This window comes from Oryzias latipes, chromosome 22, assembly GCF_002234675.1.
Source record: "Oryzias latipes chromosome 22, ASM223467v1".
Classification (NCBI taxonomy): Eukaryota; Metazoa; Chordata; class Actinopteri; order Beloniformes; family Adrianichthyidae; genus Oryzias; species Oryzias latipes.
This window is the reverse complement of record NC_019880.2, coordinates 10111428-10129286: the sequence shown is the minus strand read 5'-3', so window position 1 is coordinate 10129286 and position 17859 is coordinate 10111428. Positions and strand designations below refer to the sequence as shown.

At 41.0% G+C, this 17859-nt stretch overlaps 2 protein-coding genes across 2 annotated transcripts; both read left to right on the top strand.

Annotated features, from left to right (window-relative positions):
- Positions 1-1088: 1088 nt before the first annotated feature.
- Positions 1089-2693, top strand: cga (glycoprotein hormones, alpha polypeptide; the record flags this gene model as incomplete). Its single annotated transcript, NM_001122906.1, is given in 4 exon segments — positions 1089-1141; positions 1226-1337; positions 1421-1608; positions 2542-2693. Coding segments are annotated over 4 exon segments (414 nt in total). The 3' UTR covers positions 2629-2693.
- A 2053-nt stretch (positions 2694-4746) lies between these two features.
- Positions 4747-17275, top strand: znf292 (zinc finger protein 292). Its single transcript, XM_011490314.2, has 8 exons — positions 4747-5289; positions 6645-6799; positions 7910-7988; positions 8145-8280; positions 8368-8570; positions 9750-9886; positions 9990-10131; positions 10740-17275. Exons 1-8 carry the CDS (start codon positions 5140-5142, stop codon positions 16830-16832), a joined length of 7095 nt encoding a protein of 2364 aa, XP_011488616.1. The 5' UTR covers positions 4747-5139; the 3' UTR covers positions 16833-17275.
- Positions 17276-17859: the final 584 nt, after the last annotated feature.

The window sequence follows — 17859 nt, the reverse complement described above, 5'->3', positions numbered from 1 at the left end:
ATATATATATATATATATATATATATATATAGTCTTTGAGGGTGTTGAGGATGAATTTTATCCATTTTGGAATAAGGCTGTAAAAAAAATGTGAAAGAAGTGAAGCGCTTTGATACTTTTAGGATGCATTGTATGAATAAATGACCTTGATGAGCCGAGATGTGAACCAGGACCTCGTTGCTGAGGAGCGCCAACCACTATTTTTCTTTGTTTGGACATTAAAAAGAAAATCGTCCACTTTTATTCAACCCTTGTGCTATCCTTGGCACTTTACCATTGGCAGTTGGGTAATGTAGACCCACTAGACAGTGCAATGAACCTTTTTTCTTCAATGATTTGTGAACCTCACTGGTGTCCATGGATTACATAAAATCTTTCCACCTTTGTCATGGTAGGGAGAACACGTCAATGTAACGGTGGGGTCATCTAAGATAGCACAAGGGTTACACAAACTAAAAGCTTTTTTAAATCTAAATGTGGCCCATTTAACCTTTTACATGTGTGGACTTCACATTTCATTCATTCTGCTATCAAAGCCCAAATAACGAAGAGAAATAAAAAAAAGGCATGTCAAAGAAGAGCTAGGATCTTAAGAGGTTAAAAGTCTGTAAAAATAAAAAACTCTTTTCACTTTATGATCGCAAAACAAAACAAAATTAATAAAATCTATTTAGTTTTGTCTTTGAAAACTCTGTCAGTCATGTGGAAAATTCTTTAATAAAGAAATCTTAAACCGCCCCCTTTTTTAATTTTTTGCTCTCAAAAAATGATGCATGTGCAAATGGCCTTCTTAATCCACTTGACCATAATGGAGAAGAACCCCCACACGCACACTACCATCTGTACTTGACCTGACAAATGATAACAAATCTTCGTAACCAGGTTACCAGAATCCAGGGATTAAATGTTCACTCTGTATCAGGATGCTGGAGGTACATTACAAGTTTCCATTATGTATTTTCATTATTTAGAGCATTTAGCAGATTAAAGGAGAGGAGGCAAACTGAGTCATTGAGATTAACGATCACGTAGGCAGGAAGTCACTCCGATCGCTGGTATAAAAAGAAACGAAGCAAAAGGCCTCGATTATAAAGGAGTCCTGCAGAACGGAGGGATGAAGGAGAAACGTTCCCATAACATGGTAACACATTTTCATTGTTTTAAGATATGGTTTTCTGCTCACTTTTGTCTGATTAGGTCTTTTGACTTGTCTCCAAATGTTTAGAAATCTACTCCTCCTATGATGGGCTTTTTGAAATCAGCTGAAGTGTCTGTTCTGCTGATGTCTATTCTTCTTTGCACAGCCGACACCTACTCCAATCTGGCTTCCTCAAACTGTAAGAATTGTCTCAGGAATGAACATAAAGGCTTATGGACTGACAGCTTTACTGTGATGTCTTCTTCTTCTCTCTAAACATAGTGGACTGCATGGAATGCCGGCTGGAGAAAAACAGCATATTCTCAAGGGAAGGTAAACCGGTCTACCAGTGCATAGGATGTTGCTTCTCCAGAGCGTACCCAACACCACTGCGAGCTATGCAGACCATGACAGTTCCAAAGAACATCACTTCAGAGGCAACTTGCTGTGTTGCAAAGCACAGCCACGAGGTGTGGGGAGTGCTGGGGGTGGCCTTATGGATCTATGGTCCTTCATAGAAAGCCACATATGGTCTCCAACCTAGATTGGAACTTTGGAGGAGACTTAAGCATTTCAATGGGAGTCAAATCTATATTTTTAGCTGATTGTGACTTTAAACTCTTTCTAAAACTCTCCGATATGGTCCTAAAAATACTTAACTACTTTTATGTTGTTACAATAGTTTGTTGCTTTGAGGATTTTATTAAATTTTGCTATACTGTAGTAATAACTTCCTGTCAAATTTTAAATGCTCTTTTAAATCATTTTTATTGAATGAAATAACCGCAACTTTAACAAAATCCAAGAATTCTTAAAAGTTGGTGCACTGATTCGAGTTAAAATTTGTCAACAATCAAGGTAGATGTTGAGGATGAAGGAATCACAGAAACCTTTTCATAACAAAATACAAGTTTATTTTTGATTATTTCATTTTTAAAAAAGGCCCCTTAGAGATAAGTAAAATATTCTTATCCCATTGGTAGATTTTCTATGAATAAGCAACAACATGAACTGCCAATGGGGTAAGAAGAAAGGTCTCACCAAGAATTCGTATTTTAAGAAAAAGAATTACAGTCACTAAGATTATTCATTATTTTTATTCCAAAACAAGAAAATTTGGCATTTTTTTGTGGCTTACTTTCTTAGGATTTCGTTTATGCAGGGTTTTTGTAGTATTTTATTTTGTTGCGCTCAAATCAGAGGCAAATTTCTAATGAACTCCTGCCGCTCCACAGAAACTATGTCCTAGAAAACTACCGTTTTTTTCATTAACTTTGGCCCAAAGAAAAGTATAGTCATAATTTAAGAAAACACTGGGAAAACTTTAAAAATTAGATTAAAAGATGACTTAAAAGTTTTAAAAGTGCATGTAAACTTGTTTGTAATGCCCTTTCCTCCTTCAGTTCCTCTTTCAGACAATCGAACATACCATCCCAGTGAGAAACCATACGGAGTGTCACTGCAGCACCTGCTATTATCACAAGATGTGAGAAGAGGAGATCAGTCTGTGCTCAGCTTTGGAAAAGAGTTGGATTCTTAAAAAAAAAAAAAAAAAGCAAAAGCTCTTCTTCAATGCAAACTGCTCGTTTTTGGCAATACCTGATAGTATTTTTTGCAGTTTTCTTGGATCTGTAAATGTAACTAGCTGTCATTTTTACACTGGTAAATGTATTTGATCAATTGTATTTGTTAAAAGCAATAAAACTTTCCGCTCAAAAATGTGAGTCATGTGTTAATCCACTGACATTAAAAAAACAAAACCAAGCAAGCCTTAATACAAGACATCAAACGAAAAATTAAAGAAATTAATAAAATGTGTAAAATTATAGACAAAATCAAACTAGACCAGCAAATTAAACTGTAACATTAATCGTTTCAGAAACAAGTAAACTTCAAAAGTAAGAGGAAATTTGCTCTCCACATTTAACCTGCAGTGATAGATGAGCGGCAGAGCAATTTTGGTGGTTTAACCTCCCAATCTAATGCCTCAAGGCTGAGTGACAAGCAGGGAGGGGTTTGGCATGACCTGACCGAGGACTCAAACCTACGACCACCCAGGATCAGGCCAGACACTGCCCCACTCTGAGGCTCAGTTATATCCTATAGATCATAAAAATGAAGTTCAAAAGAAAAGAACTGACAGCCGTTTACTCTGTGTGACAATGTTTTAGAGAAAACAAGTGCTTCCTATTTTTTTCTTTTTCATTTTGTTACACATCTCACAGTTGAAAATAAAAGAGAACCACTTAAATTTATCATGTGTTGCCATGTTTTGATTTACTTTTCCTGACAAGTACTTTTTGTTGGGTATATTATATTGGGTCAAAATTACCCAGCAAAAGTGACTTCATAGCAAAAGTGTTTGTGTACAAGTGGATGTGTCAGAATCATTGGCTGTATAAGAGAACTGGGCTGAGCGAGTGCAAGAGTGTGACATCATCCACTAAAGTTGCCTTACTTGAGGCTTCAGCGAAATTAAGACAATTCAGTCGCCATTTTACAGACTTCTTCTTCAGCTTGGTGTGAAATGACTTAAGTAAACAGTGATTAGTCTGACTCAGTCTTAGTCAACATTTCTATGGCACCTGCTGTCGCCAATCACAAATAAGCTTGTTCTCAGTCCGCACTGAAAGTGGGTTTGGGAAAATCAGTCAATCAAACCTTTCTAAATGTTTGAGGTGGGAGCCAGCGGGCACCAACTGCTGTTATTAAGGCATCCGATTGGTCAGTTTATAACGTGAATGACCTGCAATCAAGAAAAAATATCATGAAAACAAAACGAGAATTTGCAAGAACAAAAGTATCAGAGGCATGCAGTCAAACTACTATTGGTTATTCGGACAATTATACTGACTGAGTATTAGCTGTTTATTTCTCAATAGAAGTCGAGGGGTTTTTGGCATCTTGGAGCCAGCAGGTACTTCCTGTTTGGAGGGGAGGGTTCACTCAGTCCAGTTCTCATTTACAGTCGATCACTGCGTTTCCAGTTATATTGCGCAGTTATATTGGATTTGCGATACTAAATTCTCCTAACAGAAACACAATTTCGAAAAACTTGTATTTATCAAAGAAAAGCTTTTGCGCTTGGAGGAAGTGATTTTTGAGGCGTATCGAAATGGATACATTTCGCAAAACTGCAATGGAAACACTTTTTTCGAGTACAATGAGTCATGTGACCAACAACTCTAAACAATTGACCCGTAGGCGCTCCCACGTGTGAGGAGCTTGCCGCTCCACGGCCTGAATAAGAGGCCAACGTCTCCTTTGATAGATGATGAGTGACGTGGCAGAAATCACATCTGTTGCCATGTCTTTTAATGACTCTGTGTTTATTTGCATACAGGTAATTTTGCTTGAATGGAAACAGTGTAATTACAACTTTTTTTTGACATTTCTAGAATTTTGATATGGTTTTGCGAATATGTGTAATAGAACTGCAGCTAATGATCAGTATGGAGCAAAAGAGATGGGGATGATTGATGTAATACCTTCTATATCACACATTCAAGCTTCGTCTGCTCCTGATTTAAAATCATTTGAATAAAAAATTACTCATAAAAGCCATTTTAAGCTTAATTTTCTTTATTTGTGTCTTCCATCCTCAGAAAAATGCCACCAAAACATGTCAAAAACAATAAAAACACCATTTTCATCAGCTTTTGGAACATTGTGGATTGAGGTTGTTACATTTTAAAGATATTTATTGCGATCCTATAGTCGCTACCTCTTAATACATGCTGTAATAAGAGGTTTTTTACCATAGGAACACGTTAGCTCTGTCCTAGTCGTTGGAAAGGCCTCCTTTTGGTTTTTTCTTAATCCCTAGCTGGGAAAAACCATTCGGGTTTCCTGATGGGCGAATCCACGGGCTGTGCTGGTTGGAAATCAGGGGTCTGAATGCGGAGCACGATGTGTGCTCTCCCTTCCCCCCCTGCGTGCGCGTGCGTGTGCCCGTCTGGCAGCGTAACATCTGTGCGTACGCGGTCGTGATTGTTGTGAAGATGGCGGAGGGGGAGACAGAGAAGGAATATGATACGCCGAAAGCTATCGAGGAGCTCCGCGAGCGCTTCCAGGGTCTGACCACGGCGTTGAAAGAGAGCACAAAGTCCCCCTTGGAAGCCTCCCTGCTTTTCTGCCAGGACTTTTGCCAGGTTAGTGCGGGGATCCTGCTGCTCATCCCGGGGTAGCCTGCAGCCCCTCTCCGGCTTCCTGGCCGAGGATGCGCGTCTACGTTGGCTACAACAATGTAGCTAAGGGGGCTAGCAGCCTAGCTAGCTAATTGGCATTTGGAGATGAGGGGGGAAAAAATCTCCCCGGGTGATTTCACCCCGTCTCTGCGGGATGTTTGTGCGTGACGTGCACGTATTTGTAAAGTCTGACCATTTGGGAGACGTGAAGACGCCGGTGAGGTCTCCCAAAGCGGTGCAAGAATTACACGTATTTTCCAGGCCAGAGAGCTAATAGCAGATGATTGTTGCTAGCTGGTATGCTGGGTCCCCCTGCCCTGTGCAGTGGTCATGCTGTGCAAAAAAAGAAAAAAAGATGGATAGCTGCGTTAGCGAAATTTTTGCAGGAGTGTGCTGATGTGCACCGAATTCCCCCCGCGCGATGATAGCAACAGAAACAGCACAAAGGGTGCAGCTGGATGGATGCTCGTTGAGTTTCCCCGCTAATATATAAACGAGATTACTTTAGGGACGTTTGAAAGACCAGAGGGGCACCCCCCCCCCTCCTTCTTTAGGATGCTAGCTCGGGCCTTTTGCACGAATTATTAAAGCGGATCACATGAGTTATTACGTGACGGGAACCATCGCCCGCGTGAGGCTTGATGAAAACCGGTGCAAAACCAGCAGCATCTGAATGAGACCCGGGCTTTGAGAGGAAAGTGTGTCAATGGACACTGACTCCATTACATCCAACATCAATTAGCTCGATAACGGGATCCATGCACGTGCAGCCCTATATTTGGGGGCCGTTTAGCTCCCGAGGCATCTCAATTTTTCATTATTTCATTTTTGCATTATAAAAAGTGTGGCTTGGTTGAAAAAAAAAAAGTTTATCACTGGTTGCAGCTGCAAGATTAGTGTCACTTATAACAACACAGTTAAAGGAAATAGATATATATAATAAGTATATTTTGGTTTAAGCCTTAAAAATTGCTTCTACTTGTTATTTTTGGTAGTCTTAAAGTACTAGATATTAACAAATGTTTACATTTTCTCAAAAACCTTAAAGATCAACTGATGAAAATAGTGTTTTTTTTCCTGTTCTTGTGGCATTTTTCTAAATATCAAGACTTAAAATTGCATTTCTGATTTTTTTTTAAATACATAAAAAGAAGATGGGAGTGGAACAAAATGAATCATTTTTGAATGATCTTAAAATATCCCTTTAAATGGGATTCCTACTATCCACCTATTATTCGATCATGTGCAGAATTGATATGATTTCAGCATGTTGCAGAACTTTTGATCTAATTACAAACATTTGCCTGTTGCTCCTGTAGGTCCTGGTGGAGCATGCCGGCCGGTGGAAAACAGATGAGGATCCGCTGCCTTTGCTGGAGGTTTACACCATTGCCATCCTCAGCTTCGCGAAGGCTTCTTCCTGTCTCTCCTCTGCGTGCGAAAATGTGCCACTCCTACTTGAAAAGTTAGCACTGTGAGTAAAAAAGGAAAAAACAAAAAAAACTACAACAGATGTAACTGCATATAAGATATTAAATTTTTATAGTCATTTAGTGTGCACTTTAGAGTCAATGAACAAGAGAAAAAGTTATATTCAGCATGATTAATGGCCTCCAAAATGTATAAATTCCAAAAAAACTAAAAATGAGAGTAAGTGATGTAATTATTTATATAAAGCCTTCCTAATATGGTCACATCTTTCAAACTAAAAGCACCTAAAGTGCTATTCACTTACTTTTCAGTGAATAGTCCTTTGCCAATCTGAACTCTTGGGCGAACCAAACAAATGACTGAGCTGCCTCTTCACTCTCAGTGTGAATGCAGACAATCAAGCTGAAGTAAAACTCTAGCCCCAGTGTATTATGGGTAAAAAAAAAAAACCCTCAGTGTGCCTGAATGCATGAAAGAAAAAGCTGCAAAATGGGCTGGGTAGTGATGGGATGCAGGTATCTTATGGTCATAAAATGACTGTATTAATGGTACAGGTTGCTCTTCCTTCTGGGCCCCAACTCCTTAACAATAGCACTTTCAACAGCTATGTGCCAAAAATGTCAATTATGAAATATTGTATTTGTTATAAACACTACTGTAGAAATAGAAACACAATGAAACCAAAATTGAAAGAAAATATAAAGTTTTAAAATTGTTTTTATCTCTAAACTATTTACACATCATTCTTATCTTTTAGACTATTATGCAAAATATGTTTAATAACAGAATAAAGATAATGATGAATCAGTATTTTGATTGCCGGGGCATCCTGCTGGAAAACATAAAATTCAAGTATTTTGGTCACATTTCTTGTTTAAAGGTCTTATTACACTTGATATAGGACCAGACAAACTTACTAGTAACTTTTCATTGAAAGGTAATTACATGTTTTAATCTGACTTGTTGAGTCATTTGATATTCAAAAACAACTTGTTTTAAGCAAAATCTCAAATTAAACAAGTTTTTTTTTTTTACAAAACATTTTTAGGCAGATTTTTTTTTATGATGGTAAATATGAAACTGAAAAGTTTTATTTGACTCCTCATTGTTCTTAACCTAAATCTGCTTAAACAAACGACTCTTGGGTTGACAGGAGCTGTGCGGAGCTGCTGTTTCTACTGCCCCAGCATGTCCCCGGTGCCTTATGGGAGGAGTTCCAGTCCTCCATGAAGGTCAGTGTCCCGCAAATGATACGCAGTTAAAGGGACTTTTTTCTAAAACTGGTTTATGTGAGTGTTTGGGCATGGAAACCATGTGGTTGTGATGTCATGACTGACTTCAGGCTTTAACCGCATCTGGCCAAAGCTTTCAAACTCGTTTTGCTGCAGGTGGCACACAGCCTTTTGCAAGAAAGTGGGAGCTCGCCGCTTCGCCTGCTCACATCTCTGGCACAGCAGGATGGTGTTTGGGCCAACGCCACGTTGAGTAGCATCCTGTCCAATCAAACTCCTCAAACTGAACATGGTTAGTGCTTCACCTTTTAAATCAGATTTAGTCTGAGAACACAAAAAGGTTTGAGTTCTTCTCTACTTTTTCCTTTTTGTCTCTTAGTCCATCAGTATCTTGAGTTGGAGGGTCCCACGCTTCTTAACATGCGGATAAAGCATCTCATCAAAGTGGACAGTGTGGACAAAGCTGCTGTCCTCGCGAAAGTGTGCTCAGAATTTCCAGGATTTGAAGGACAGGGAAACTTCAAACAGACCTATTTGCTCTGCGCCTGCATGACAAAAAGTCAGGAACAGCTGATGGAAGAGGTGAGAAGCAGTTTTTTTGGGTTAAATTTGTCCCTTTTTTGTCTCAAATTGTGATGTTTTCCAATAAGGAAGATTCCTTTTTTGACGTTGCACAGAGGAAAAAAAGCAAAACAGGCATTTGGACATACCAGTCACGCCCCATTCACAGAATTTCAGACTCGACCCCTCAGGCTCTAGAATGACGTCCCCTCTTGTTTAAAGCAACAGGAAGAATTCCTGCAGCCAATTTTTAAAAATCAATTTAGAGAAGAGAATTAAACCATCATTTGTTGTTATGGTTTCATCTATGTTTTTTCGTGGTTGTTTTTATTATAGTTGCGGCTGTAAATCTTTGTTTAGGTGTTTAGAATGTTCTTAACCATCAATATTATCCGTTTGGCTTTTTTATTTTTTTTATTAGTTTTTACTTTAAAACAAGTGTCTCTACGAGGACTTGAATGAGCGCTGAAACAGTACAAAAAAAATAACTAAGAAAGCTCAAACTAAGATAAAAATAATAAAAATACAATACAATAAAAATAATGTAATATGTGTGTTGTTTATCGTAGGGTGTATTCAGACTGGACACATTTGGTCCACTTTAAGTGAACCAGAGTTAATTTTACCCGATAATCTGGAACAAATATTCAGTCTGAACACATCCAAGTGGACCCTGGTCCGGGACAAGAAACCGCTCTTAGACCCATCCTTGGAGGTGGTCTTGACAACTGGATCACAATCGCCTCAGTAGCCGTCGTAAATAGAGTAGGAATGTAGCAACCAATGAGCCGCGGACAAATGTAAAGCAATGATTGTCGAGTTATCAGACAGAATAAAGGGCCCAACTGTTTAATTTTTTTAACACAGCTGAAAACACTTCTTACATGCTTTTCTGTGTCTTGTTTTGCACATGCGCCCGTGACGTCACCCTGAAAGCGACCTTTTAGTTTCCCTAAAGTAGTTCTTTTGAAAACAATGCCATAAAACCACAACAGTGAGACACAGCAATCTATTGAAATGTGGTCGAATAAATGTAGCCAACTAAAACAATTCTGAACGTGACACACGTTGCTTCTTCCCGACAATCTATTTGCCATAAGCACTTAGCAGCGTATCTTCATATCCGACATCTCCTTTTGAACAATTTGAACCAAATTCAAATTGTTTCTCCTATTTTGTTTCTTGCTTTCTCTCTAACAGATTGCTCTGATAGACTGTAAAGATGCTCTGGAAATGATCTGCAACTTAGAGTCAGAGGGGGACGAGAAGGGAGCGCTCTGTTTGTGTACAACCTTTCTCAAGCGGCAGCTCCTCCAAGGAGAAGTTTACTGTGCTTGGTGAGTAAACTGATCCTAGTTTTATTGCAAACAGTGCTAGATGATCATGTTTTCAACCTTTTTTATTTCTATCTCAACCAATTTGTTTCATCAACCTTTGCAGGGAACTCACTTTGTTTTGGAGTAAACTTCTCATGCGGCTGGAGTCGTCTGCCGATTCCTTCCTCAGTCACAGCAAAGAGATGGCTCTCCTCTGCACCAGTGTCTGTCATGTGCTGTTTCTCATTAAGGTCATCCAGAATGAAGTAAGAATATTTACCAAAAATAATTTTTGAAAACTAAAATAAGTGTTGGAAATGTATCTTAACTCTGCTACTCAGAAAAGAACAGAAACAGGTTCAAATGTGTTTAAAGACCCACTCCGATCATCTTTTGATCTCTTTTAAAAGCGTTGATTCTGCAGTTTTTAGCACAAATTGGAAAAAAAACAAACCCTGTGTCGTTTTCTTGGACATAGTTTCTGCAGAGCAGCAGAAGTTCATTAGAAATTTGTCTCTGTGGGCGGTATCGTTGGCGCGGAGCAACCCCTCCCTGTCGCAGAGCAGGGAGCTTGTGGCCTGTCCAGCTTATCTTCTATGTAGCAACGACCTTTTTCAAACTGCCTTTTTTTGTCTGCTCCTTATTAACAACATTTTGAATAAAGAAATACGCAGAAAGGAAATTTTAAGTTTAACTTTTTGTATACATGTCCTCCAGCATCCGAGAAATGCCACAAGAACATATTAAAACCACCAAAATTGCCATTTTCACAAGGGTAGTCTTTATTATTGACTATCATGGTGATTATATTTGAACAGAATCTGTTTCAAACCATTATGGCTCCAATAACTGTTTATATTTGTGTTTATCCTAGGTTGGAGAGGTGGGGCTCCCTGTTTGTGTGGAAATGTGCATTCAAGCTCTGAAAATGACCTCCAGCGATCACAAAGACAGCAAATCTACCATCTGTAAGACGATTTACTGCCTCCTGCCAACTGACCTAGAGGTGAAGCGGGCATGCCAGCTGACCGAGTTCCTCCTGCAGCCTACTGTTGAATCCTATTACGCTGTGGAGTCACTGTACAATGAGCCCGACCAGAAGTCAGAGGAAGAAGGGAGCCTTCCAGTGCCCAATTCTCTACGGTGCGAGTTACTGCTGGCCTTGAAGACACAGTGGCCTTTTGATCCGGAGTTCTGGGACTGGAAAACGCTGAAGCGCAACTGCTTAGCGTTGATGGGCGAGGAGGCCGCTATTGTCTCATCTATCGACACACTCAATGACACAGATGAACAGGAGATGGAGAGCGCACTCGGCAAACTCCCCGAGTACAAAGATTTGGAGGACTTCCTGTTGACCACTACAAACGAACTGAATGAAATTACAGATGAAAAGGAGAAAAATAGAGAGGCTAAAAAACTCAGAGAGCAGGGTTTTGTCTCTGCTCGCTTCAGAAACTGGCGGGCCTACATGCAGTATTGTGTTTTATGTGACAAAGAGTTCTTGGGCCACCGAATTGTTCGCCACGCACAGAAACATTTCAAGGATGGGATGTATCTTTGTCCGATTTGCGCCGATAGTTTTGAGAGTAGGGAGATTTTAGAGCCTCATGTAGCATCACACGTGAAGCAATCATGCAAAGAGAGACTAGCTGCAATGAAAGCTGCGAGAAAGGTGGCAAAACCGCCCCATTCCCCGAAAAGTCCCTCAAAGATTTCGAAGCTCGCAGTTAAGGCACACATGAGCCCAGGTAGAGGCGAATCCCAAATCGCCGGACAGTTGGGAGCTCCCATTAAGATGGAGCAACCTGTCTCCGACTCGCAGATCAGTCAGGACTGTTTCTGTCCGGTAAAAAACTGCTCGAAAGCGTTCAAGTTTTTCCGCAATCTCATGGCTCACGTCAGATCTCACAAAGACGACGAGGAGGCCATGAGATTTTTAGAAATACAGAAGCAGAAAGTGGTGTGTCAGTACTGCAGGAGGCAGTTTGTGAATGTCCGGCACCTTAATGACCATTTGCAGATGCACTGTGGCAGCAAACCGTATATTTGTATACAGCTGGATTGCAAGGCTAGTTTTAATTCCAATTCTGAACTTCTTATGCATAGGAAAATGCACTCTGAGTTTAAGGCCCAGTGCATGTTCCCAAACTGCGGCCAAGTGTTCAGTGAAGCGTATCTTTTGTACGATCATGAGGCCCAGCATTATCTTACTTACACTTGTCAAACCGATAACTGTGGCAAGATCTTCTATTCTCAATCAGAGTTTTTATCTCACCAAAATTATCATAATCTGAATTACGCAGTAGCTGGTCAGGCCTCTGCTGCGCCTCCAGAAGCACAACCACCACCGCCACCACCTCCTATGACTCTAAGCAAAGAAGACGCGCCATCTGTTGCTTTCAGCCATGAAAAAAATTATTCCGATGTTTATGTAAGTGAATCGTCAAAAGCAAATGCGTGGGGATCAATAGAGATGGCTAAAGAGGCTGTTTCCATGAAAGTCAAACACTCGATTGAAAACATGCTGAATTCAATGGCAGGTCCTGAAATAAAAGAACCTGAGAAATGCTACACTCCATTGACCAATCCCACTCCCACACCTGTTGATGTAAACCTGCAACCAGAGGCCCAACACGTCCATCATAACATACCCGGGCAGGGTGACATTCCCCAGGTGTATCCTGTTCCCACTGCAGAAAAACCTGCGGTAAGTTTGCGGAAAAACTTACCAAGCGACGGACTAAATGACGAATTTCCAAATGTGATCCCACAAATCATTTCTCCCAGTCAAATAAAGATGGAAGTTCCATGTTCATTGCAAGGATACCCCTGCAGCACATCTGCTCTGGTTCCTGCGGGCAGCGAAGAGAACCTGCACTGCTGCCCGTCTACTGACTGCTCCAGAGCGTACAGCACAAACAAAAGTTTGTCCCGGCATGTGAAGAAGCAACATCCTGAAATATTTGAAGATTGGAAATTGGCAAAGAAATACAACAAAGTGGCTAAAATTACAGCTAAAAAGGGGAACAGACCGTCAACTCAACCAGGAATACTATGCAACAAACCAGGGGTGCAACAAATGGATTATTCCGCGGAATGCTCGACCCCTCCATCTCAGTGTTATCCTGGATCCATGGAGCCGGTGCCTATTACTCCAATGGTCAATCCCACACTGTACCCGCCGTGGGGGTGCCCCAACAATCAAAACGTAATGATGCCGGCAGACATGCCTCAGTCGTGGTCCTCGCCTCCCATGAACAACTGCTATCCGGATGCCTTTCATATGAACGAGTACCCAACACGCAGCTATCCCCATTGGCAGCCGGACCCTTATCAAACCACAATGCCTCACCCATCAGACAGAGATCATCCGGTGGCAGCTGTACATGGATCTGCAATGTTGCAAGCTCCCTCAGATTCAAGTCTGATGTCTCAGTACGTGTCTAGTTCCTTAATGCTTGACAATGGTGGGCAAATGCACAATGGAGGGCATCAGTACGGACTTATGCAACCTGATGGTACTGGAGAAAATGTAGACGCGAGGAAAAGTGCTGCAAACATGACAGGGCACTTTGATAGTGGAAACAGCATCTCAACCATTGACAGCCTTCCTGAAGGGGGTTACCACACTCCGTACGCTCCGAGCGAAAGCTCCTGTCTCACTCAGTGCTCTTCGGTTGATATTCCGATAAAATGTCTGAGCCCAGAGGCTCCAGTTCCTCCAAAACCTCCAAATGAAATGATTAAAACAGAGAACGTGCCAATGCCTGTCTATGAACAGATGGAAAGCTCTGTGGATGGCGTGATGAGTCCACACAGTGTTGCTCACAGCGAGTTCCATGGGGATGATGATTGTCCCAATGTTGACTTTGAAGCTAACCCCTCAGATGAGAAGGGTGGTGACTCTGACGCGCAGAGAGGAAAACGCAACAGGTTGAGCAAGCGTACGAAGTGGCCAGCTATCATTAAGGATGGCAAAGTCATCTGCAGGAGGTGTTTCAGAGAGTTCACCAGCACCAAATCTCTTGGCGGTCATCTGTCTAAGCGCTCTCAGTGCAGACCTTTGGATGAAGTTGACTTGACAGCGGACCTACCAACATCATTTCTTGATTTCCTCAACGACCCTCATGTTCCTGATGCAAATGGAGCCATCTACAACATGCCAAATGGGGATTTCTCACAGGAATCTTGTGGCTTGACTACTTTGACTTCATCTGTGATGTTGAAACAAGAGCCCCACAGTACAAACATAATGGACCATTCCAGTTCCGTCTCAGTTTCTCAAGAAAACCAGCAGGAGAACGCAACAGAGATGGCTTATCCAACCATCGTTGGACCTTATCAGGAGGATAACCTCATGGAAATGTCTCATGCCTTCCAAAAGATGGACCTAATTGAAGCTGCTCAAGAGAAGATGCGAAAGGCCATGTTGTCACAGAAGAGTGTGAGGAAGAGAGAGCCAGCTTCTGAAACAGAAAAAAGCAAACCACCCAATAAAAAGGAGGAAAAACCCACTGAAAAGATGCCCAAACCCTTTAAATGTGACCAGGCTGACTGTGATTTCTCGTTCATGACAAAAGAGGCTTTATTCAAACACTTGAGCAAAATGCACGACTATTCTAGTGAAATGATAGAAGAGTTGAAGAGAACCCCATCAAAGCTGTCCCCATATCCCTGTCAGATATGTGCCAAAACGTTCACAAGAACAACTGGGCTGAGAATCCACTATGAAAAAGTCCATAGGTTGTCCAAAGCAGAAATGCTAAAGTTAAAGATAAACGCTCGCAATAGACGGGCTTTCCGACTGAATAAGGACGAAACCACCAATAACGGTCCAAACATTGAACCCAACAGCAGTGCTACAACTAACTCAAAACCCGCAATGCCCTTGATAAAGCAAGAGCCGCTTGATGTTGCAATTGCACCTCAACCTGAAGAAACAAAACCTCCAAATATTCCTGAAATCCCTTTGGGAGATGAAATTAAGCAGACCTCCACACCTGAGGTGGTAACTGTCACACGGTTACCATCCCCTGTGAGCAATGTGACTGAAAAGGCTCCTGTGGAGGGGCCACAGTTAGCCGTAAAAGCTCCAGAGAAACCTAAACTAGAGCTAAAGAAAAGACCAGACACTAAAGTGATTTCCAGTTTGAAAGAAAAATTGAGCCCTGTCGGTAAAACCAAGGCGCAGCAAGAAAAATCCAGTTTGCCACAGAGTAGAGCAAAAGAACCAAAGTCCTCAAATGAATCCACATTATCATCCCCAGAAAGACCCAGCAGCTCTAAAAGCACACCGACCAAGGAGAAGAAAGAGAAAGTTCAGAAGAGGGTGAGCCTCAAAATGAGCGACACAGACAATGCCTACAGTCCGTACAGACCATACCGCTGTGTACATGAAGGATGCACAGCAGCGTTCACAATTCAGCACAACTTAATACTTCATTACCGTGCCATGCATCAGGCGTCGCTGCCTCCTAATGAAATTGACTCAGATGCTGAAAACACAAGCGTGAACAATGTGCAAGAAAGCGTTGAATTACCAATGGGAAAGGACAATGAAGTCAGGTGTCAGGTGAAAAACTGCTCCAGAGTGTTCATGGGAATCACAAGGTTAGTGCAGCATTACCTCTTACTCCACAAGTTCAGTCGTGACAAAGCTACTTCCATGATGGCCAGCATGACCATAGGGACGTTTAACTGTGACCGCACAGAGTGCGCCCTTCCGTTCGACTCTGTGGACAAGTATATCGAACACATCAAGAACTACCACAAGGAAATCGCCATTTCCGAGAGTGGCTCAGTTGACCCGACCTTCCGGTGCGAGTATGATGGATGTGACCGTGTGTACACTACAAAATCAAATCTCCTCCGGCATCTGATCAAGAAGCACGACTATGTTTATGATCCCAAAGCGACCGACGGAAGGAGGACTAAATCCATTGGACTCTTTCCTGGGGTCAACAATGGGAAAGAGAATGTAGAAAACAAATTAAAAGCCAAAAAGAAAAACACTAAAAAGAAGGACGCAAAGCCTGCTGAACACTGGACCAGTTTTGGCAAGCCAACATTAAAATCGCACGAAGAGGCGTCAGCCATGTGCACTAAGAAGTCTTCTCTGCAATACCCGTGCATGATTGTTGGCTGCGACGCTGTAGAGCGAGCGGAGAGAAGTATTTTTAAGCATTACACCACTCATGGCCTCACTGAGAAATACATCGAAGACCAGAGGAGTCAGTTCATTTTCTGCAAAAAGTACTCTCGCTCCAGATTCAAAGAAGCGGAGAAAACAGAAGCCGTGTCAGCCTCGTCCTCTGAGGAGACGGAGCCAGACGACGGCGAAAAGCAATGCGAGCAGAAAACGGAGGAGCCGGTGGCAGACAAAGTAGGCCAAGAGGACGGCAAGTTGTCCAACGATGACGGCGCAGAATCGCACGCTTCCACTGTCACAGAGGGAGGCATTAAAAGAGGGCGTCCAAGGAAACCCGCACATCCCACACCAGCTTGTCCACAGAGAATACAGACCCTCAGAAACCGCTCGACTGTTAACAATTCAAGGGAGAACTCAAATCCTGGTACCCCTGCTGATCAAGAGCAACGTGATGACGGGGCCACGCCAGGGTCTTTTAAGCCTTTGGGGCTTGAGGATTCTTTCCTTAAGTTCTTGGAAACCTCAGAGTCGACAAACCCTTCTAAACGGAAGTTAAATGAGAAGCCCAGCTGTGAGGTGCCGTGTAAACGGCAGCAAACTCACAGAGCGAAAGCCTCAGCTAAAAGTAAAACTTCTGATGAGATCAGGGGCGGTGAGAATCCCGTCGATTTTAAAAACCCCCTGCATCTAAAATCCGGAAACAATGTCAAAATAGTCATAGATAAATCCCTTTCAGACGGTGCTGATCTTGTGCTCAAGCAACTACAACATATGAAGCCGATAGTTATGGTAAAAAGGTGGCTTTACAGCGGATCGTAGCCCCACGTTTAAGTTCCGACTCAACCTTACTCAGGATTTGAGAAGCTATGCTGCAGAATGGTTTGTTTCATGATGCATCCGAATTTCCAACTGTTAGCATTAACGGTCACAATAACAAACAAAATTGCCTATTTTGTACGTCATAAAAAATGATCTTGTATGATTTTAATTATGTATGTTAGCTATAATAACCAGGTAATCTATAGGGCATAGATTTTAGAAACTTGTTTGTATTTATGCTTAGTACTGAAAATGTTTTTTTTTCTTTTTGCTAAATGGAGACTTTTAAAAGAAAACTATGTTTTTATATATCCCTATGGGATTTCAAGTTCTGTTTGTATTTATTTCATCCTTTTTCAACACTAGTAGACTTATCTGTAATATTTACATGTCTTCCACAAAGTGTTCAATAAAATGTTACTGGTTCTTTTGTAAAATACTGAGAAAATGTCCGTGTTTCCTTTTGCCTTGTCTTTCCGTTCATTCTTTGTTTTGCAATTTTTAATAAAAACTTACTTAAAACGTCTTGATAAACCTTAAACATAATAAAATGTTTTTTTTAAAGAGGTGGTCTAAAGGGAGAAACTTATTTGATCTTTTTTGTAGTATATACATATCTTTTACAAGGAATCAGATATATAAAAAAAATAGAAATAACTAATAATAATTTTGCAGTGACAAAAAAAGATATTAGTTCTAATAATATTCCTTTAAAAATACCTACTAGTTTTGAGATTAAAGAAACAGTCAATTTCTAGAAAAAAAGAGCCGTCAAAGATGCACTGAAATGGGAGATTAGGATCATGTTTGGTGCAGCAATGGAATATTTTGATGTAAACATTTTCTGATTGCTGAGTTCAATAACACCAACTATTCTCAATGTAAATTAGAAAATAATAATTTGAAAAAAGTAAATTTTAGGCAGTGAAACAAAATATCCTAATAAAACAACCAAATAATGATTGATACAGGAAGAAAATGAGTATCCAAAAATAACTTTTAAATTCTTTAATGTTTCTGCGTGTGT

What these genes read in the sequence shown, in the direction of transcription:
- znf292 (XM_011490314.2), top strand. Translation starts at nt 5,140, where the DNA reads ATGGCGGAGGGGGAGACAGAGAAGGAATATGATACGCCGAAAGCTATC. An exon ending in TCTGCCAGGACTTTTGCCAG is followed by an intron (nt 5,290 to 6,644) that starts GTTAGTGCGGGG and finishes TTGCTCCTGTAG; the next exon opens with GTCCTGGTGGAGCATGCCGG. An exon ending in TTAAGGTCATCCAGAATGAA is followed by an intron (nt 10,132 to 10,739) that starts GTAAGAATATTT and finishes TGTTTATCCTAG; the next exon opens with GTTGGAGAGGTGGGGCTCCC.